The 23,249-nt window shown below is 36.6% G+C and overlaps 1 protein-coding gene across 1 annotated transcript; it reads left to right on the top strand.

The window, feature by feature from the left end:
• The first annotated feature begins 652 nt into the window (after window positions 1-652).
• Window positions 653-976, top strand: LOC118834377 (biogenesis of lysosome-related organelles complex 1 subunit 2). The gene has a single exon (XM_036741836.1). It carries the CDS (start codon window positions 677-679, stop codon window positions 974-976), a length of 300 nt encoding a protein of 99 aa, XP_036597731.1. The 5' UTR covers window positions 653-676.
• The last annotated feature ends 22,273 nt before the right edge of the window (window positions 977-23,249 follow it).

The raw sequence follows: 23,249 nt of genomic DNA, 5'->3' as shown, positions 1-23,249 counted from the left end.
AACACCCACATCTACCACCAGTTTACCTCAAAACATAAAAAAGACATATACTGATTCTCTCTAGCAAAGCAAAGGAATAAAAGTATAGAGGAAAGAAGACTTGGGCCAGACATAGCATGTGATACATCAGTGTTAAAGCCAAAGTTTATAGGGGACAGAGTATCAACTCTGAAGGAAAGTAGAAAATGATGCAGAGGAAATTGTGCTGTATTTATAGCCCAAAGGACTTTGATTTAAATCCTAGCAATGCTGCTCCTTACTTCCCTTGTGCCTTAGGGCAAATGACAACTTTTCTGGGCCTTAATTTCCTTGACTGTAAAATGGGTCTTTACTAGATGATCTTAAACTTTCCTTCCATCTTTAGATCTATGAACCTAAGATAGGGACTGCTCACCAAGCTGATGCCAGTCCCACTCCCCTCCTGTAACTAATTTAAGATTATTCAGAACACTCCCTTTATATCTTCTCCTCAGACTATTCACTCTTCCCCTTTTCTCCCTTTCCTTCCACTCTTGCCCCTCTCCCTTCCCCCCTCCTTTCCCCTTTCTTCGCCATCCCATGCTTCCCTCCATCCTTTCTCCTACCTCCTTTCCCCGGCCTAGACGATGCCGTGGTGGAGACGGCGGAGGAGGCCACGGAGCCCGCCGAGGGGGACATCACGGGGCTGTGCTAGGACATGTTCTCCAAAATGGCCACGTACCTGACGGGCGAGCTCACAGCTACCAGTGAAGACTATAAACTTCTGGAAAATATGAACAAACTGACTAGCTTGAAGTATCTAGAAATGAAAGATATTGCAGTAAACATAAGTAGAAACCTAAAGGACTTAAACCAGAAATATGCAGCACTTCAGCCTTATCTGGATCAGATCACTCTAATTGAGGAGCAAGTAGCAGCTCTTGAGCAGGCAGCTTACAAATTGGATGCATATTCAAAGAAACTAGAAGCAAAGTACAAGAAGTTAGAGAGGCGATGAAAGAATTCTTTAGCACAGACTTTTAACTACAAGAATATTTTATAAGAGCTGAAATAAGTGGGATGGAACTTATCACTATGCTTCAATTCCTAAAAAGAAGCAGTGCTGCTGATCCAAGGAGAATCCCAGCCCCCACCTCTGGTTGGATGTGTAACTCTGGCCACCCCCACCCCCGCCGTGTTTTCCTAAACCTGTATCCCCAGAACCTCATCTTAATCGCGTGCTTCGTTGTGTGCCCTGGACCAAGGCTCAGAAATCAGGATCAACCCCGTCTGGAGCAGACAGACGGGAGACTCTAGTCTCCCTGTCTCTTTCCTCCCTCTCCTCTAGGCCCTCCCACACCCACCCCTTTCACAACCTGTTCTTGAACTTAAATAATAAATGCCAACATATGAAAAAAAAAGATTATTCAGAACAGAAACAAAGCTTCAGTGACCACCCCAACCCCACTCCATCACTACCACCGCTATGAGGAGGCTATGGCTGCCAAGCAGCCAAGACTCAAATATCTGTACAGAAGCAGAAGGTAGAAGGGCCAGAAAGTGAGAAGGATTCACAAAGGCGAGTGATTGGGAATACAAGACAAAAGGATGAAATAGCAAAAGATCAAGAGAGTGTAAGCTTGAATAAAATCCCATTTCACAAGCAAATAATCCAGCAGAAAAGTTGCCAAAATAAAATAAAAAATGAACAAAACCTCAAGGAAAAATCTAAGTACAAACACTATAAGGTGTAGGAAAATAAACCAATACTACCCGATTAAAAAGAAAATCCTGTGAATGTCCCTAGAGATTAAGTAGGGAGAAACTCCAAATTGGTTCAAAAGAGAAATATTTCTTGAAAGAAGAAATTTGTTACATGACTTTGTTTTCAATGTGAAAGAGAGAGAGGAAAAAAGGATGAAAAATAATGCTAAACAATTGAAAAAATTAAAAATAAACTGCTATGGACTCAAAAAATAAGAAATTACAGTGACTATAGGTCAAGAATCAAAGCTTTCAATGCAGAATTTTAAAAAAGAGAACAGTAAAAATTGAAACCTAAAAATATTGGAGAGAAAAACTTGGCAGGGAGAAGCAAAAGGCAATCATGTGAAAATCCAGAGATCCTGAAAGCAGTGATGGAACCATACTAGTAGCTTCTGTCCCTTCCCTACATGACCCTTCCTACTTCAATGACTCATTTCACCCCATTCTCTTTTTCCTCTAGATTCTTGCCAGTTACTGAGATGGCAATAATCATAAATCACATTTATATAGTACTTCAAGGTTTACAACCATCTTCCTCCACATGATGTTACAATTGAATCTATATTATAAATTGATGTTGCCGTTGGCTGGTGTATCTTTCTTCTTGGCAAGAAGATGAAGTTCTTGTTCTTTGCTAAGGTATTTTCTAGGCTTCTCATGATACTATTTGATTTACATTGGTTAGAAAATCATCAGTCTATGTAAATATCTGTTCTTTTGTTCATTTCTCATTTTTCAGCTTCAATGGGTTATCTAAAAAAGATCAGGTTGGACTTTACCTTGATTGAATGCCATATTTTTTTTTCCATTTTTCAATTCTTTCTTCTGATTGTATATTGATTTTTATACCAAACCAAGTTTTATAAATATTTAAGCTCTGCATACAGTAGGTGCTTATTAAATGCTTATTGAATATAACCAGCTACTAGGCAACAATATGCTTTCAATCATCAGGAAATCATGGGAAACAATGAAGAAAGGTATATGTTCAGAAACACTTATGAAAACCATGATGCATTGTAAGGAGGTAATAGGATTATGAGGTGTCGGAAAATTAATTCATAAGCAACAATTTGAGGAACTGGATAAATGTAACTTAGAAAAGACAAAATTAAAGAGAAATATGATCATTGTTTCCTATTAGTTGAAAATGGTTATTTAAAAGAGAATAGAATTTTTCTGCCAGTATGGAGGACAGAACTAGGACCAATGGATAGAACACAGATCTCAGCTGGACAGAAGAGATTTTGAACTAGAGCTATACAATAAAATAGCTATACAATAAAATAGAAAGTGAGTTTTTTATTACTGGAAGGATTTAAACAGGTTAGGTAGGCTCATCTTTTACAAATGATGTGGGATAGCTTCCTATAATGCGAGATAAATTATATAAGCCCCCTTTAATCTATAAGGTCACTATCATTTGAAAAGTAAATCATGAAAATGTCTAGATAAAGATAGCTAAAATGATCAAAAGGCTGGAGAAACTTCTTAAGGAAATATGACTAAAAAGTCTAGAATTCTTCAACATGAAAATATGCAGGCTGAAGGGAGAGATAATTCTAGAGAATGAATGTCTCTTGAGGGTAGGGACTGTATTATTTATATCTTTGTAATCTGAATAGTGCATGGTGCTTAAAAATGCTTATTATTTGATCGATTAGTTGGTATGATTAAAACTTACAAAATGGCAAAAGCTATTTTAAAGATGACAGATTTTAAGTTCTAGGACATGATTCAGAAGGTATCAATTAAATTTTTGTGATAACTGTATTTAAAAGATAAAAGGAAACACTACCTTACACAATGGTTATTCAACTTATAGACTTCGTCATCCCCCAGAAAGTTCCATGAGCAGAAAATATAGGTAGATTGACAAAAACAAATATATTACTTTATAGACTACAAAACCATAATGAGCTAATAAAAGGCAAGTAGGATTTTTAGAGGTTATCTGTTGTAGGATAGCTACCAGAGCCATCCTAAAAGCCTTTCATTGCAACAGTCTAAATGACCTATCCACAGAAGTAAGAGGGGTCAAGATTTACATAACTTGTAAGAGAGTAGTTGTCAAACACATGGCAAGAATACAGGACATAAAATCAAACCCATTAACAGTTGCAGTGAATGGATGGATTGCCCAAGGCTCCCTTCTTCCCTCCCCATATTGAGGCCAATTCTAGATTCTCAACAAAAAAGCTTCCCCAAATGAAGGTCTCCCCCCATTGGAGGAGTAATGACTCCTCTTCCTGTGATTGCTTTAGTCATTTCTTATATGTTATTTTAGAGATATGTTATTTATTTTAGTCCCCAGTTGCCAGGTCAATTGAAGGTCAATTAAGCAATTATTTCTCCACCTCTATTTTACAACTTTGTTTTTCTCACTTCTCCTGCCCCACCTACCCAGCCCTCATCTATTTTACAATTGTTTTTCTAGGACTTCCACATATGCATCTTTTAGCCTGGTTTTCCTGATCCCACCTCATTAAATTCTTGCTATGCCCTCCACTCACGCATAATTTCTGGTTCTAGATATACGTATAGCAATTGCATCTTAATGAGGCTGGAAGTAGGACCTGGCCAAAATCCCTTGATTGAGGTCATACATGGCCATTGTAAGATCAAACCATCCTAAGTGATGCAGGACCTAGACCTTTGTTCTAGGTTAAAACTCTATGTATTAGGGCCAGTTGCTAAATACAACATTCTAAGAAGAAGACTAAAACTACTACAATTACTATAATTAAATCCAAGAGAATCCATTTATCTAGAGCTCCAAAATACTTGGTTTACTCAACATGGATCTTTGGGAAAGTACTACTTGGTTCCTTCAATGATCACGTCTCCTTCCTGGGGCTTTCTAATTAATAAAATTACTTTGCCTTCTCAGGGATAGTGCCCCCTAGCACAGTGAATTCCTTCTTTGAAATTGGGTTATATTTACTAAATAGTTTGTGATTCTAGTTTCCCTTTTCATGCTTCTGCCAGATCCAATCTTATATCTCCCAATTTTGTGGCCAGTAGAATGAAGAAAATAAAATCATAAGGTTATATTAATGTGTAGTCCTTACTCTATCACCTCCACACTCTTGATTCTGGGGGACCACCATTCAACATTATTGGGTTGTTGTTCCTATACTAGAGCCAACTGTCTATGTCCTAGGGTGGCTACTGAAAACAAAAGGCTCTAATAAATTTCAATTACCTAACATGAGTTAGGTCTCTAAAATAACATATAAGAAATGACAAACAGGATGATTTCAGAAAAACCTGAAAAGACTTCCATGAATTGATGCGAAGTGAAGTGAGCAGAACCAGAAAAATGTTGTACATAGTAGCAGAATTACTGTACAGTGAAGAGCTGTGAATGACTTAGCTATTCTCATCGATACAATGATCCAAGACAATCCCAAAGACTAATGATAAAGCATACTATCTGCCTCCAGAGAAAGAACTGATACTGTCTGAATACAAACTGAAGCATGCTGTTTTTCACTTTCTTTCATTCTTTTTTTCATTTGAGTCTTCTTGTACAAAATGACTAATATGGAAATGTTTTACATGATTACACATGTATAAACTATATCAGATTGCTTACCATCTCAGGGAAAGAATTTGGAACTCACAACTTTTTTTAAAAATGCTTTAAAATTGTTTTAATGTATAACTGGGGAAAATAATACAAATATAAATAATATATAATTTATTACATATAAAAATAAAATAACATATAAATCCATAAACTCAAAACAATGTAAATGTAAGTGTTTGGATTTTTGACACCCTTGCATCCTTTTCATTGTGGACTCAAGGATAGTCACAGTATGATTTATGATAAAACATTCCCAGTCCTCCTACCATGATAAGGTGAATTTGTTGTAAAAGGAGGAAGAGATAGGTGGCTGGAGCAACAACAAAACTATTCTGTCAGGCTTGGGCTGAACAGTCAAAGATATGATAGGACAAGACTCTATAAGTTCTATTTTATTATCAGATTTATTATCAGATACCTTTTCAGAATGATTGACTCATGCACCAGAACTCCACACATGTTCATGAGGCATTATAGCCAGGCTCCTGATGTAACAGGTAGGAAACTTCCCTTCATAAAAGAAGAGGCTAAGACTATCCTGTCAATGATCCCAACAGTCTACATTCACTGGGCTGCCTCTAACTAAGCATCACTTTCTGTGGGCAGCTGTGGTCATCTTCCCCTATATCGTGCACTACTGAATCAGCAGCACAAACATTTTTTACCTCGGCTCAAACTCAGATGAAATCGAAATGATCATCTTAAGGTTTTCCTCCTCATAGCATGTTCTACTGCTTACAACGTAAAGTGGGCTGTAGTTATTTATCAAGTTAATAGTAATATCAAAAAGTTCACACATAGCATAATATATCGAGATATTGCTCTTTGAGAATATTCTTTTCTTTATCATTAACCTCGTATGAAATGGTGTGGTTTTTTAAATTTCCAGTTCTTTTCCTTCCTTCTTTAACAAACTCTGATACAAACATCAGTGTTAAAACACTGACAATTACAAAAATAACAATTGCATTCTGGGATTTTTATGCAGCAAATGAATGCATGATACTTTACTCAAAAGTATTATTACGCTTATTTGTTAAGGTTAACCTGAATGGCTTACATATTGACTTCTAGGGCCTTTTAAACTGAAATTTATGTATTGAAGTTCAAAAGTCCGATGGGCAGTAGAAATACTTGTGATCTACAGTCTCTTGTGAGGTCTTCTCCTCACCAGGTTTCATTCAGTCTTCCTAGACAGATTGGAGAGGAGAGTCTAGCCCTGGAAATGAAAGTCTTTACACATGACATAAATGTCTTACAGAAATTGGAAAGTTCATTATATTCACAAATATGTAAAGACAGTCTGCTGTTTCATTATTTTGGTCTATTTCTCAACATTACATAACTAGCAGGTGCTAAAACTAAGAAACTTTAGTGTATACCAATCAGTTTACAATAATTATTCAGTTACTGTCCACAAATTCTATAATGATCAGTAAGTACTATAACTAGTAGACAATTTAACATATAAACCATTTATGTGCTTTATAAGCAATCTTTTGGTGAATCTAGATATTCAACCCTTTTCAAATCATTCTCTTAACAAACTGATAAGCAATTGCCATCCCATTCAGCAGAGGGAAGAGTCTCTGAGTGAGTATGACATCTTAGGAAAAAAACTTACACAGAGACTCACATCTAAACATAACAGTGTATATAATTCTTATAGCCTTTTCTAATAAAACATGAACTTTTCAAAAAGATAAATTCCAAAATACTGTAGTGAACATCTCACAGACTAAATATTCACAAAATCTTTCCTTTTTCTTATATAGCTTCTCTATTCACAGAGCTGATGAGTTGATATGTTCTACTAAACCTGCCTTCACATTTTTTCATTGATTCCCTTAATGTTTTTTATCTTTTATTCCTCAAGATGATTTTTGTAATACTTTAGTAGTTTGACTGGTGTGGAACTGAATAAATAAATTAATTTTGGTAATATTGTAACCTTATTATATTGGCTCATGAACAATTAATATTTCTCCAGTTATTTAGATCTGTATTTATTTGGTGACGAGTATTTTCTAATTGTGCTCATATAGTTCCTGTGTTTTACTAAGTGGGTAGATTCCCAGATATTTTATATTGTCTGTAGTTATTTTAAATTGAATTTCTCTATCTCTTCCTGTTGGGTTTTGTTGGTAGGATATAAAAACACTATTTGTGTGGACATATTTTATATTCACAACTTTGCCAAAATTCTTAATTGCATTCACTAGCTTTTTTTTAGTTGACTCCTTAGAGTTTTCTAAGTTTAACATCATATCATCTGCCAAAAATGATAGTTTTATTTCCTCATGGCCTATACTTATTCCTTCAATTTCTTTTTCCTGTCTTATTACTATAGCTAGCTTTTTTTTTTACTTTAGCTTAAGCACAATAGATTCTGCTCTAGGACAGTGTTGAATAACAATGATGATAATGGACATTCTGCAAAGACTTTTAACTTATTCCCTTCAAAGATAATGCTTGTTTGGTTTTAGATATTACTTAACACCAGTTTTTAGATTGTAGTTAATATATTAGATATCATTTAGATAGATAATTCTCATTTTAAGAAAAGCTCTACTTATTCCTATGTGTTCTAGTATTTTTAATAGGAATAAGTGTTGTATTTTGCCAAAAGCTTTTTCTGCATCTATTGATATGATCATCTGATTTTTTTTTTGTTACTGATATGGTCAATTATGTTTATAGTTTTCCTAATAGTGAACCATACCTGCATTGCTGGTGTAAATCCAATCTGGGCATAGTGTGTGATCTTCATGACATATTGCTGTAATCTTCTTGATGGTACTTTATTTACAAGTTTCACATCAATATGTATTAGAGAATTGGTCAACAATTTTCTTTCCCTGTTTTTACTATCCAGGGTTTAGGTATCAAAATAATATTTGTGTCATAGAAGGAATATATAGAACTACTTCTTTATGTGTTTCTTCAAACAGTTTATTAGAGTAGTGGAATTAATTATTCTTTAAATGTTTCATAGAATTCAACTGTCATTACAGCTGTCGGTTTTTTCACCCTTACGGAGCTTATTTAGGGCTTATTTAATTTCTTTCCTTGACATGGAATTATTTAAGTATTCTATTTCTCCTTTTGCTAATCTTTGGAACTTATATTTTTGTAAGTATTCATCCATTTTATTTAGATTGTCAATTTTGTACGCGTAAAGTTGAGCAAAATAGTTCCTAATACGGCCTTTAATTTCGTCTTCATTGATTGAGCATTAACCCCTTTCATTTTCGATGCTGGTAATTTGTCTTTCTTCTATTTTAAAATCAAATTACTGAATGGTTTATCTATGTTATTGAGTTTTTCCATTAAAAATAACTCCTAATTTCATTTATTGGTTCAATGATTTTTTCAAAAAACTTTCAATTTTATTAACCTTACTTTTCATTTTTTAGGATTTCTACTTTGGTATTGGGTTTTTTTATTTGTTGTTTTTCTAGTATTTTTTAGCTGCATGCCTAATTTATTTATCTAGTCTTTCTCTCTTTTAATGATAAAATCATTTAGAGATATAAAATTTCCCTGAAGTATTATTTTGGCTACATCCCACAGATTTTTGTATGTTGCCTCATTTTTATCATTTCTTTAAATGTTTCTAGGATTTGTTCTTTGACCCACTCATTCTTTAGGATAAGGCTATTTGATTTCCAATTAATTTTTAATCTATGCTTTCAAGGACCTCTATTAAATGTAATTATTATTGCATAATAGTCTCAAAGGAGTAAACGTAATACTTCAATTTTTCTGCACTTATTTGTGAGGTTTTTATGACACCAATACATGGTTAATTTTTGTGACAGTGCCATGCACAGTTTAAAAATAAATATACTCTTCTCTTTCTCATTAAATATCCTCCAGAGGTCTATCATATCAAACTTTTCTACAAATCTAGTCATCTCCTTAACTCCTTTCTTGTTTATTTTATGGTTAGATTTATCTAGGCTTGAGAGAAGTAAATTCCCCCCCCCCTCATTTTAGTACAGTTTTGCTGTTTATTTCATCCTGTACCTCATTTAACTTTTCCTTCAAGAATTTGGATTCTATACCATTTGGCACATATTTGTTCAGTATTAGTATTATTTCATTATCATATGATACCTTTTAGCAAAATGTAGTTTTCCTGATTGGATCTGTTTTTCCTTTTTCTTTGAGATCATGATTACTACTTCTGCCTTTTTTACTTCATCTGTAGCATTATAAATTCTGCTCCAGCCTCTTATTTAACTCTCTCTGTGTTTTTCTGTTTCAAGTGTATCTCTTGTAAACAACATATCGTTGGATTCTGGTTTCTAATACATTCTGCTATCCTTTTCCATTTTATGCATGAGTTCATTTAATTCACATTCACAATTATGATTGTTAACTCTGTATTTCCCTCCAACTCATTTTCTACTTATCCTTCTCTGTTTTACTCTGTTTCTTCATCAAAAGTGTGTTTTGCTTCTTATCATTGCCTTGCTTTAAATGGCCTCCTGCTTATTACCTGACCCCTTCTCTTAGCCCATTCCCCTTTTAGTCGGGTAGGATGAATTATGATGCCTAGTTTCTTTTATGTAAAATCATGGCTTTCAGATAGTCTAATCATTCTTAATTATCTCTTTTCTTTCTATTTCTCAGGTCAGTTTTTCTTCTATATTTTCCATCTTCTGTCTTTGTTTTATCATTTCTTGATTTCCCATAAAGTCCTTAGCTTCCAATTGAAGAAATGCAATTTTAAGGAATTCTTTTCTCCAGTGAGGTTTTGTAACTTAGTATCATTTGCTCAATTCTTATTTTTAAGGAATTATTTTCTTTGGTATCTTTTTGTACTCCTTTTTATCAAACTATTAATTCTCTTTTTGTGCTTTCTTTACATAGTTCTCATTTCTTTTCCCATTTTTTCTATTGTTCTTATTTGATTTTTAAATCAGTTTTTTTTGTTCTTTTTATCTCTTTCAGGAATTTTTGCTGGTTTGTGTTCTATTTTCATTTTTTCTTTGAGACTTTGCTTATAGAGCTTTTCAAGTCATTGTATTTTTCCAAATGTATGTCTTGAGCTTCCCTGTCACCATAGTTTCTTTTTATGATCAAGTTACTTTTTGTTGTTTATTCATTTTTCTAGCCTACTTCTTGACTTTGAACTTTATGTTAGATATGTGCTCTGCTCACCCCTGGGGAAAATAGGAATGCCTGGGCTGAGCTTTTGTTTTTTATATCCTTCTACTGCTCTCACTGCTAGTTCTGGGGTCCTGTAAGTTTTTTGAACTTTCAACGTGGTATAATATGGGAAAATATTTGTTCACGACCCTTCTTGCTCTTGCTGTTACACAACCAGGATCCCTGCTCCATTCTATGAAGATTCCTCTCCACCATGGAACTTCAGAAAGAACTGTCCATTACTCAGAACTGGCTAACGGGCAATTGAACTGCCAAATGGCACCTGATCCTATGCTCAGTGCTAGCAGTGGTTCCCTGGGATTTCTTTCTGAGCAGATATTCAGTCTCTTTATTGTGCCTGGGCACTGCTTCTGCCTCACACCCCTCAACAGGTGTCATTTCCACCATGTTGTCCTCTCAGCTATCCCTGAACCCAGTGTCCTCAATCATCACTTTCTGTCTTCCTAAGCTGCCCAGGGCTGGAAAAATGACTGACTTTTTCTTGGCTTTCCCCACTCAGAATTCCACTTAGGACTTTCTGTGGTCATTTTGTAAAAGAGTTTTTGGGGGAAGCTTGGGAGTTTTGACTTTTCACTCCAGAGTCTTGACTCCACCCATCACTCCCTATACTAATATAATAAAATGACATAAACCTTCCTAACTCTCTGAGGAATCATGGGAATGGGAATGTGGGTCCATTTGTCTCTTCTGTCTCTTTATTCCAAACTTTCTGAAAGACTGAAATGCAAAGTGATGACAATAGCCTTTGGAAGCTTTAAAACATGCATGCACACACACACACACACACACACACACACACACACACACACACACGCTTTCACAAATAAGTTTTTAACTCTTCCTCCATTCCTCCATTCAGATGAATCTTAGGTTTTCTTTTTGACTGATTAAACTAAATGGGGGCAGAGAAAATTTTTTGAGATGCAAGATTCAAGTGCAGACATTTCTGGCAGCATACACTAAGTTTATATAGCAAAAAACAAATAAAATCAAAAACATCTCCCTCAGGAGAGAGGTGCAATTTGTTTTCACTGAAGCTGAAGGGGTTAGACTCCTATTTCAGAGAGATAGATGGCTTTTTTCTCTCCTTAAGACCATTTCTGCAAAACCCCTCTCCTGTCCCTTTTGCTTTTATATTTACCACACCACTGTTTTTTGGCTTGGCTAAGCAGTCTAATATTTCATTGGGAGGATTTTCACAAAACTACTCACCTAGCATGTGCCTTATCAGACCATGGTCTAGTGCCCTATTTCTCCTTGAAGGAAGGTGGCCTAATTTTTCTTTTTCCTTTTTCTTTGTTTGAACCCCTTTCACCAGGCTGATGATTATGCCAATAACTTTAAGTCATCTGCAGGTTGCCAGCTTTGAGCAGCCACCCTAATCCCAGGTACTAGAATGGTGTGACCAGAATGGCCTTTTTTTTCTTTGGGTGGCTCAGTTTATCTCATTGGGCCTTGCTGAGTGCTGGGCCTGCTGCTCCTCTTCCAGAGCAGGAAGCCCAGAGACCCATGCCTGTGAGCTGAGAACTTCCTGTGTGACCTCTTCCAGGGCAGGAAGCCCACAGACCATGCCTGGGAGCAGAGAACTTCCTGTGTGATGAGTCATGGGGCTGGCTGAGGGGAAGTGTTGACTCCAGAGCCACGCCCTATTGGGTGTTAACCTAGGGGAAGGGGCCAACTCAAGAACCAATCGACCCTGGTCATTCAGGCGGTGCTTGATGATGTCAAAAACCCTATAAGAGGGGAGAAGACGGCTTGAAGATTTCTCTTTCCTTTTCTGGTTGGCGCGGGAGCAGTGGCCAGCGTGACTCTGGGCCAGCCCTTGCTCTCAGGCTGAGCCCAGATGTTGGTAACTATGGGTCTGTCTGTTGATATTTGTAATTTGTTTGTATTTTGTTCTGAAGTTCGAGATACTGGTTTTGTTTTCCCCCCGAACTAAATGAATGTTCTGAACTTTGGGGTGCTGGTTTTTTCCCCTGAAGTAAGTGAATGAATCTGTATTTGGTCTGTCTGTTGATGCTTGTCTGTATGCTCCCCTGGACTAACTGAATTCTGGATTAAAGAAAGCTGGTCAACCCCTTCACCGTGCTTTCCTTGTTTAAGCAGATAAAAAGAACCTGTGCTTTCCCGGCATGCCCGGCAGCCTCCTGGGTGCTGGTTGTGGGTGGATCTTACACCCCCACAGAAGTTGCTAGCCGGATTGTTAAAACAAATGGTCTAAATGACTGATCCACATCAACAAGGGGGTTTAAAAGAATGGTTGCTAGCTTGTAAGGATACAGTTGCCAAACACAGAGAAAGGATCTATGAAGTCAAATTAAATCTAATAACAGTTGTAGTCAGAGGAGGGACTCACCATGCCTCTTTCTATGAAATTTGTCCTAGGCCCCAAGCTACACAGCAGTTACCTGAGATAAGAATTTCACCAGGTGACAGGAGCCACAGAACCTCTCAAATGCTAGATGCTGTCATCCCAGGAGTCACTTAGGCAATTGTTGAAACATGAGCTATGTGACTTGAGTCATGTCTTCTTCCTTACCTATTTTATAGCTTTATTTCTCCAGACCCACCTTTTTAAAAACCTTGCCTGAATGGACTTTTCTCCCCCTTCGGACTTGTTCATCTGCTTCTATCTAATTAACTCCTTACTATGTCCACTGCCCTTAGTATATCTGCTCATTCTAGATCAGTTCTCTGTGGAGGTTGCAGCATATCCAGACACATTTTCCCTAATGTTTGAACTTGACAGCTTAGAAGGTGACTCTTCCCTTCCACAGAAAATCCTTTGGTTCTTCTTTGAGAGAATGAATATCTGGCAAGAGTTGGCCAAAGGTTTGTGCTACAGTAATAATTCTAAGGTTTTTCTTTTTAAGATAGTATCAGAAATTCCCCAAGTACAACTTAATACTGACCCCCAAATGGAAAAATTGCAGGTAGGCGGTACAGTGGCTAGAGCACTGAACCTGGAGTCAGGTAGACCCAAATTAAAATCCAGCTTTGGACTCTAGTAAGTTGTATGATTCTAGGCAAATCTCTTAATCTCTGCTTGGCTCAGTTTGCTCATTTGTAAAATAGGACTAATGATAGTACCTACCTCCCAGAGTTGTTGTGAGAATAAAATGAAATAATATTTGTAAAGCACTTTGCAAACCTTAAGGTTCTATATAAATATTAGCATATTACTTGCTAGTGTTATTTTTAAGTGAGTGGGATATTAGTAAATATATATCAATTTCAGATTGAATGCTTAATTTGTTTTAGTATGTGAGTCAACAGCTATCCAGATAGGTGGCTGCCAAGACTCATTCACACATCGTGGAGTAGAAAGGTAATTAAAAGATAAGAACTCTGCAAACTGTTAACACATTTCAGTGCACTTCAGTTAACACAGAGAAATGGAAATGCTTTTGATCATCATTCTTTTGCTTGATTTTCAATGCCATATTTTTGTTCAAGATAAAATCAGATGTGTAAAGTTATTTGAATGTAAAATATTGAGCTATGTTTAGAGGATCATGGTGTTCTTGTATCTAGTCAATAGCAGCTTGCTTGTCCTCTTATTAAAATAGAGTCCCGTTTCTGGGTTCTTGCTGAGTTATTAGATCCTGTTCCATTTGGCTGTACAGATGGAACCAAATTAATAATTCAACTGAAATCCTCATATAATCCAAAAAGAAAACTTTGCAGATAGAACCTACAATAAGAATGAATGAGCAATTTTTAGTTTTCCTGGAAAAAATCTCTGACTCAGAATTTGCTTAGTATCATTGAATTACCTATCACTAAAAAACCACCAGACCAGATAGAAAATGAGAAAAGAATGAAGAAATCAGTAATATTGGATCATCTTTCACAGTCAGACACAATGCTCCAAAGAAAAGAAGAGGAAGAAAAGGGAAAGGAAGAAGAGGAGAAGGGGAAGAAGAAAAAGAAGGGGAAGAAGGTTTAGGAGGAGGAGAAAGAGGAGAGAAAGAGGAGGAGAAGGGAAGAGAAAGAAGTACAATAACAAGATCAAGAATAACAAATCTATTTTCTTTTTTCTTTGCGAACTTGAGGCCTGACTGAGGCATTAGCTCCCTTCAGGCATCTGAGATCAGTGTCATGACACAAGATGGTTTCATAGGCATCACGTTAATCATATTGAAAGACTTTATGGGGCTACCAACCTGATGCGTAGTTGCTGGGTAATCTGAGCATGTTTCTAGAAATCTGACATATGTGATTGATGAGACAGTAAAAGGGTCTGCTCTACTAAAGCCAGTGAAAAAAGTTTTAGAGGAAAGATGGAGTTGGGGAAGGAGGGGGAAGAGGATGAAAATGGAAAGAAAGAAAGTTTCTCAGAACTGGAAAAATGGTCCGAAGTACACTAAGTACTCAAAAGCACTCTTGACAATCAGCTTGCAAGACTAGATAATAGCTTTAATTTTGATTTTCAATGAGAACATTTGTCTCCTAATGCTAAAAGTTTTATTTTAAGATGTCTTCAAAAATTTTTGTAACAATGACCTCAGTCAAAATCTTTTTCATTATAGGGACAAGTAGAGTCCCCTGGGTAGTTTTTAAGAAAAGTGCTAGAATGGAAAATTTGTATGGTGTGCTTTTTACTAAACTTAAAGACTTAGAGTATGACAACCAACAAATCAAATTTTTGACCTAAATTCACAAGTTTAGATTGTGGTTTGAAGTTTGGGGAAGTTTTCTCCAGTTGGATTATCAACAACTATGTCATGATGGAAGATGCATAATTCACTGATGGCTGTGAATTCCTGGCATATTCACTCTTAAGATCATAGGTAAGGGATCCAAGAGCTCATCTATTGTAACTCCCTCTTTTGACAAATGAGGAAACAAAATTCCAAAGAGAAGTAACTTGCCTAGTCTCACACAGGAAATTAGTTTGACTCCAAATCCAGTGTTTTTCCCCTTGTACCATGCTTCCTCAAGAAAGAAGGTGAATGGTGACATTTATTTAGGTTTTCACTCTGAAAGGCGGTGTCCCCTGAAAATGCCCTATAACCTGCTTTTTTCTGATTGTTTCCTCCACACCAAGTGCCTTCTTTAATCACCTCCAGTCAAAAGCGATCCCTTCTACCTCACACGGCAGAAAATCTTAGAATTTAAAAGTGAAATGTACCTTAGAAAGCGCGTAGTCCAATGCCCTCAATTTTACAGATGAGGACAATGTCAATTCAATAAACAATCTTCTTTTGCCTTACTCCTCACCATGTATTCTGCAATCCAGCGGTGTTGGCCTCTTTGCTGTTTCTCATAAAAGATGCTCCATCCCTCTGACTCCAGGTATTTTCCCTGACGGTCCCCTATACCTGGAACTTTCTTCCTCTTCACTTCCAGCTTCTGGTTTCCTGGGCTTTTTTCAAGTCTCATCTAAAATTTCATCTTCTTAAACTCAGTGGCTTTTCTAGGATTATCTCTAATTTATTCTGCATACATCTAGTTTGTACATAGTGGTCTGCATGATATCTCCCCCATTAGACTGTGATTTAGAGTTAGGAATGTTTTGCCTTCCTTTGTTGCCCCAGCACTTAGCATGATGTCTGGCACATAGTAAGAGCATAATTAATGCTTGTCGACTTGATATTTATTAAATACTTATTGTTTCTAGGCACTATGCTAGGTACTAGGAACACAAATATAAGGAACAAAACAATTTTTATTCTTTTTGGCAAGACAGTCAGTTAAGTGACTTGCCCAGGGTCACACAGCTAGTAAGTGTCATATTATCATTCCTGTTTTTAGGTGAGGAAACTGAGTCCAGCATATGTTAAGTGACTTGCCCAGGGTTATATTGCTAATAGGTATCTGAGGCTAGATTTGAACTCAGGTCTTCTTGACTCCATGTTCAGTGCATTATCCATTGTGCCATCTAGCTACAAAGGTAAAGGGAAGAGGGTGACAAATAGAGAGAAGGCCAATTTGACTGGATTATAGAATGAAGGAGTAGAAACAAATTGTAATGATGCTAGAAAAGAGGTTGTGATAGACTTTGACAGTAAAATATAGATGTTTATATTTATCATAGAGGCAACAGAGAGTCACTAAGGTTTGTGGAGTAAAGAAGTGATACGATCAGGCTTGTAGTTAAGGAAAAACATTTGGGCAGATCTGTGGAGAGAAATGAGAAAAAGAGGGTCAATTAGGAAGTCGTTGAAGTGCTCCAGGCTGGAAATGATGAGGCTCTGGTCTAAGGTGATGGCTCTGTAAGCAAAGAGAGGAATTCCAACGTAATAGATGTTATAGAGGTAGAAACAGCAAGACTTGTCAACTGATTAGATATATTGAGTGAGGGAGAGTGTGGTGGTACCTTTAATAGAAATAGAGAAGTTTAGAAGAATGCTGGGTAGGTAGGGGGAAGGACAGAGAAAAAGAGTTATTTTTTCATTATGCTGAATTTGAGAAACCTCTGTAATATCCAATTTGAAATGCTCAAACAGCCAATTACTATATGTAGGTCAGGGAAGTGATAGTCTTTGAAATCTATGTGATATCATATCATAGTCTTTAAAATACTTAAAGATAGTGATCCCTTTCCTCCAAAAGATTTTTTTCTCTATATTAAATATTTAATTGATGGTTGTATGGCAGGGTCTGCAACCCCTTCACCAACCTCTGAATAAATTCCACCTTGTCAGTTTCTTTCCCTAAAATGTGATGCTGTGTTGGTAAGCAAAATGGGTTCCTTAGCACTTAATTCAACCAAGTGCCTTTGAAGAGTTTGGCTTTTGTTCCCTTTGAGTAATTTAGTGTGTTTCATTGAGCCTTACTAGGTGCTAAGCCCCAGGCCCAAACCCCTATTAGGTGTAAAACCTTAGTGGGTGTGGATTGGCAACTAAGGTGGGGCCCAAGGTAGGGCTAACTCCAGGGAGGGCCTAGTTTACATGTCTGGGAGAGCAGAGGCTCTTAGACCACATGGGTTTAAGTTACCTCTTTGTGATGATTCTAGGTCACATGGGTGAGTCGCATGTGTGACTCACCTCTGATGCTGAAAAAAATATAAAACCAGGGGTTGGCCTCCTCTTCCTGGGAGCTCTACCTGCAGCAGTGGTGGCTCGCATGACTCTGGGTCAGCCCTTGTTCTGAGCTCCCGGGCTGAACCTAGATGTAACTATGAATTGCATTGGGTCTGTCTGTTGATGTTTGTAATCTGTTTGTATTTTGCTCTGAAGTTCAGTGTGCTGGTCTCTTCCCCTGAACTAAGTGAATAATATCTGTATGCTGAATTAAAGTAAGCTTGTCAACCCCTTCACCTTGCTTTCCTTAGTTAAGCAGATCAAAAGAACCTGTGCTGTTCGCAGCTTTCTGGGTGCTGGCTGGGGTGGATCTTACACTCCCACAGAAGCTGCTAGCTGAATTGTTCAAACAGATGCTCAGCATCAAAATATTCATTGCAGCATATTTGTGGTGGGTAAAACTGTAAATAAATAAAGTGCCCACCAACTGGGGAGTGGTTGAATAAATTATAGTACGTGAATGCAATAAAATGTTATGGTATCATAAAAGACAAAAAATGTATGGGATTCAGAAAAAATGGAAGGTTTGTATGAAATGATGCAATACAAAGAAAGAAGAGTCAGGAGAATAATGCCAATTTCCAGACAATATGGCTACAGAATAAGAAGTAGACCACCCAACTCACAAATTTTACTCCAGCAAATCCAGAGGTTTATATCAGATATAACAATGATCAATAAATCCAATGAGAAACTATAGTGAATAATTTCTTCTGCCCTAGAACTGTCCAAGAGACCAGCTAGAAGCCTGAGAGAAATAGGAAGAGGGGGAAGGGGCAACATCAAATCCAGCTCCAGCTCAGAATAGCCTACCAGTGTGACCAGAGATAAGATATGTGTGATCCACAAGTTTCTGAAGAAAGTGATGAGCACTCACCAGAACAGAGCCCCAGGATGGTCAAAAAGCCCCGAAGTAGGGATCTTAGAAGCACCTGGGAATATAAGTAGGCAACTGCCAGTATGGCAAGGTAGTGATTACATCAGAACACCCCAGGCACAGAGGCTCTGAGTTTCCTAAGAATTGTTCTGAAATGCCAGGAAGAGTCCTGAAGATCTAGTAGTCTGAACCTCAAAGATTCAGGAGGATCTAATCCCAGGAGATGGAGTTCAGCATAGGTACACAGGTAATCCAGAGTAAGAACAATCACTTTTCCCAAAAGCCCAGAAAGAAGAGAAGCCTGACCCTAGCACAAAGCCACAATTCAGGAACTAAACCTAGAAAGATTAATAAATCAAAGAAGATGCTGACAGGTATAAAAAAAATTGTTATACATTTAGAAATTCCAAAATCAAGGAGCAAGTAACTCCATAAAAACTACAAGCAGAGACTCAAAGAAAGAAAAGTATGTTTTCCAAAAAGACTAAATGAGCATCTAAAATAAATGAAGCAAAAGATAAAGGATGAAATAAGAGCTCTGGGGTAAAGAATTGGAAAGAAAAAAATAACTTAGAAGCAAAAGTGGTAAATGAGCCCAAATATTGGACTCTGAAAACTAAAATAGACAAAATAGAAATCAAAGATTCCAATGAGACATCAAGAAATGCTAGAACAAAAAAAATATTTGAAATAAAAATAGGCATACTTGCACATAGTATGATCTGTGTTTTCTTCTTATATATGTATATATGTATGTATGTATATATGTATAGAGAGAGTATTCAGAAAAAAAGAAATTCAAGTACCCAAAAACCACAATCATGATTCAAAAGAATAATCAAATCACCTAATACCTGGCATCTCCAAATGTAATTGAGAAGAAATTTTGGATTACATTATTTGAAAAGGCAAAAATAAATAGATTTAAAACCAAGAATAACTTATCCTGCAAAACTGAGTAGGGGGTAGGCTGTGGGAATGAATCTGTGGCAGAAGAGTGTTTTCAAACATTTCTGTCTGCTTGTTCAAGCATTTTTTTGGTCCAGAGTTTTAAATAAGATACATCTAAGGAAATCTACAAAAATGAATTTATTTGAGCAATTGAAAGGAGCTATATGCTGATATGGCGCTAACGTTCTAATGGGTAGAAGAAATAAATTGCCCTTTAGAACCTTAGTATTTTCAAAGGGTATTGAGCAAGTTAAATAAGAAAAGCAGGGATTGGGTAGGTTAGTTCTTTTCTGCGAGTTGTAAGAGGGAAAAGAGGAGAGAAGATAAAAGACGAAACATACTAGTGGAGAAAGGAGAAAGAAGGAAACAGAACTTGTTCTTCCTCTTAATTGGACAGTGTGAGAAGAAAAGTATACCAACACAAAGGAAGAGAGGAAGGAGTAAACATCATCAGATGAACTCCATTATCTTATATGGATAAAGGAGGGTTAAGTGTGTGCTCAAACACGCACAGTTCAGTATAGAAATATATCAAACTCAAAGGGGAAAAAGTAGAAATATGAAAAAGGAAGAAGTGTTAAGAGAGAGTAAAACACCAGGGAGAGGATAGTTTCAAGCAATATAAAGTGTTAAAAGGAGGGGGGAGGGGCATGGAGAAATAAAAGAACTAGAATCTAAATGAGTGACTTAGGTTGCCTCTTAGACATTGGAGAATGGACAAACAAATTGTAGTACTGCATATGAATGTAGTGGAATTTTACTGAAGCTTAATAGATGGAGTAGATGGAGTAAATAGATGATTTAAGAGAGTACTGGTTAGTACAAACTGACACAGAGTAAAATGAGAACCAAAACAATTTTTACAAAGACAGAAACATTGTAAAAAAAACCAGCAAAAACCAACTTTAAAAGATGTAAGAACTCTGATCAATGAAATAAAATTAAAAAGCAGTTTGATTCAGTTCAACACGAATTTACAAAATGGTTATTATGTACAAGGCATTGTATGAGGTACTAAGGATGCAATGCAAAAAAAAAAAAATCCCTGACCTCAAGGAGCTTATATTCTATTTACCTCAGTTTAAATATGATATACAATCTTGGTTCTGGAGAGCAGACAATGAAATATACTTTTCTCTTCTTGTTATTGAGGTAGAAGATTACAGATGCAGAATATTAAATACTCTGCCATATTCAGTCATTGTGTTGGTCAGTTTTACTTTAACTGGATTTGCTATTATTGTTTTGTTTTGTTTTGTTTTGTTTTATAAGGGAGATTTCTGGGTCAGTGAGGGGAAGAGGAGTCATATCAGGAAATGACAATGATTTTTTTAAAGCAGCAATAATTTTTTTAAAAATATCATTAAATGTGATATTCAGAATTGAACACAATAGTTGATCTGTGGACTGAATAGGGAAGAGAACAATAGGATTTTAACAACCTTATTCTAAATATTTGACTTTCTGAATGCTCATATGATATCCTTTTAACATGTTCTTGAATTTTGCTAACAATAGAGGTTATATTTAATTTCCTATTACACACTCCTCCTTTCTTATTTAAAAATCGAGACAATGTTTGACCACCTTCAACTTTGTGGCATGTTTCCTATTTATGGTCCTTCAAATATCAATAACAGCCACTGACAAATCACAGTTATCAGGACTCCAGGAAATATTTCAATGAGGCCTAATCACTTTACCTCATTGAGAACAATTGAAGATTTTCTTGCTTAAATGCTTTTCAATGTGAAGTTTGCTTATTTTGGTAGAGAAAACAGAAGAAAATTAGCATGTGAGCCATGCTACGTTCTCTCCATTGTCACACCCCATCCTTTATTAATGATCATCATTGTTATTATCATGCAGTCATTTTCAGTCATTTCCAGCTCTTCATGACCCGATTTGGTGTTTTCTTGGCAGACACACTGGAATAATTTGTCATTTCCTTCTTATGACTTGCCTCAGTTTAAGTTAAGTGTCTTGCCCAGTGACATACAGCTAGTGTCTGAGGCCAAGGAACTGAGTCTTCCTGACTCCAGGCCCACCAGTCTATCCACTGAGCCCCCTAGCTGCCCAATGATCATTATTATACCTACCTAGATCAGGAGACCTATTAATCTGCTATCCTCAGTACAGTTTTTAAAAGGACCTCTTATTGTTCTTAGCAGCCTAATATTTAGGGTTCTAGCAGTATTCTTATAGGATTGTGCCTCCCTATTATATTCATCCTCAGTCGCATGTCCTTGCTTCCATCTTTTTTTTATCTGAGTTGGCCATTAAGTTCCCTATCAATCCTCATCTGAATCATTAGAGAGGTCCATCTTTACTTGTTCATTAGAATGATTTCTAGTAATATCTTTGAAATTCTCTTCTTGAGCCTTTTTCATTCCTCTGGTATATATTTCCCTTTAGAATTTCAGCCCTTGGGATACAAGCTCTCGCTTTGAAAGTCTGAGCCCTTTGAAATTTGTTTTTGTCCCAAAATCAAGGCTGCATGTCTGATTTTCAAGACTCCAAGACTATATTTTCACCAGTCCTCATTCGGTGCATTTCATCCATGGCCAAGTCCTTCCTCCACAGAGGCTCTTTTCATTTGTGGGGCCAGCACATTTGTTTTATTGACCTGGAGAATTCTTGGTATGAAAATTTCTTCTACCTGTGAAGCAGCTTAGCAACTTTTCAGCTTAGAAAGTATCCTGGAATACTGAAGCTAAGTGACTTGCCCAGCCAATATGGAGCAGAGATAAGACTTGAATCTAGATCTTCTTGACCCCAAAGCCAATTCTCTCTTATCTGTGTGGTGCTGCCTCTTGATCCCTTTGCTTTATATATTATTGTTATATTTCTAACCCTGGCCTAGAATCCAATCTTATCCTCTGTTATGCTCTCCTTACCCAGCAGTTCTCTTCCTAGCAACCTTCCTACTCTATAGCACCTACCTTTAATCAGCAATAGTAACAAAAATACCACTTATGCCTTCTATGCAGGGGATCTTAACCTGGGGTCTATGAATTTTTTTAAAAATTACATTTTCATAACTATATTTAGTAAAAGTGTTTAACTTTTTAGTTCTATGACTTTTTTACATTTAAAAACATTGTTCTGGTTTATAAGCAAACAGAAACAGACTGATTTAGTACTTAAAATCTTTTTAAAATGTACTTTAAAAAACTAATGGTGTATCTGAATAGTGATTTGTAGTTTATATAATTGTCTTTTTCTATTCTCTTTACATGGAGCTATTCATGTTTATCAGTGTTTGTCAAGTTCAAAAGAATAAAAAAAAATAAAAACATTGTTCTGAAAAGTGGTCCATGACACACAGACACACACACACTCACACACACACACACACACACACACACACACACACACACACAAAAATGATTAAGAACTCCTGCTCTAAGGTCTTCAGTTTCTTGACTGAGTCTTTCTAATGCTTAATGATGCTAAGTTCCTTTTGTTGAAATCATTTGTCCTCAAGTGAATCGAATGAAGTGGACTGCAGTTGCCAATTTTAGCCTTCAGAAGTTCTCCATCAAATCCTGGATACTAGCAGTGCTCTTCAACATCCTTAACAATATCCTAATTAACAGCAGATACCAAGTTACCTCCTAGCTATTTGGAACTGAAGGGGGTATAATGCCCCACCCTTCTCCACACTGGACTCCAGATAGACTACTAGGTTAGTCCAAATGCATCACTTGACTGAATTGAGGAGATGGCTTTCTGTTTATTAGCAGAGAAAGATCTCCTTAAGTAAAGACAGACTTGTCCCTTGTAAGGGGTAGAGAATAGAAGGGCACTGATCTTCATCTATGGCAGAGTTCAAATGTAAATGACATAAAGTTACCATTAATTCTCAAGAGAAAGGAAATGAGAAGGCATCAAACAT

Source organism: Trichosurus vulpecula, chromosome 1 (genome assembly GCF_011100635.1).
Source record: "Trichosurus vulpecula isolate mTriVul1 chromosome 1, mTriVul1.pri, whole genome shotgun sequence".
In the NCBI taxonomy this organism is placed as follows: Eukaryota; Metazoa; Chordata; class Mammalia; order Diprotodontia; family Phalangeridae; genus Trichosurus; species Trichosurus vulpecula.
This window is presented reverse-complemented; position numbering and strand designations above follow the sequence as displayed.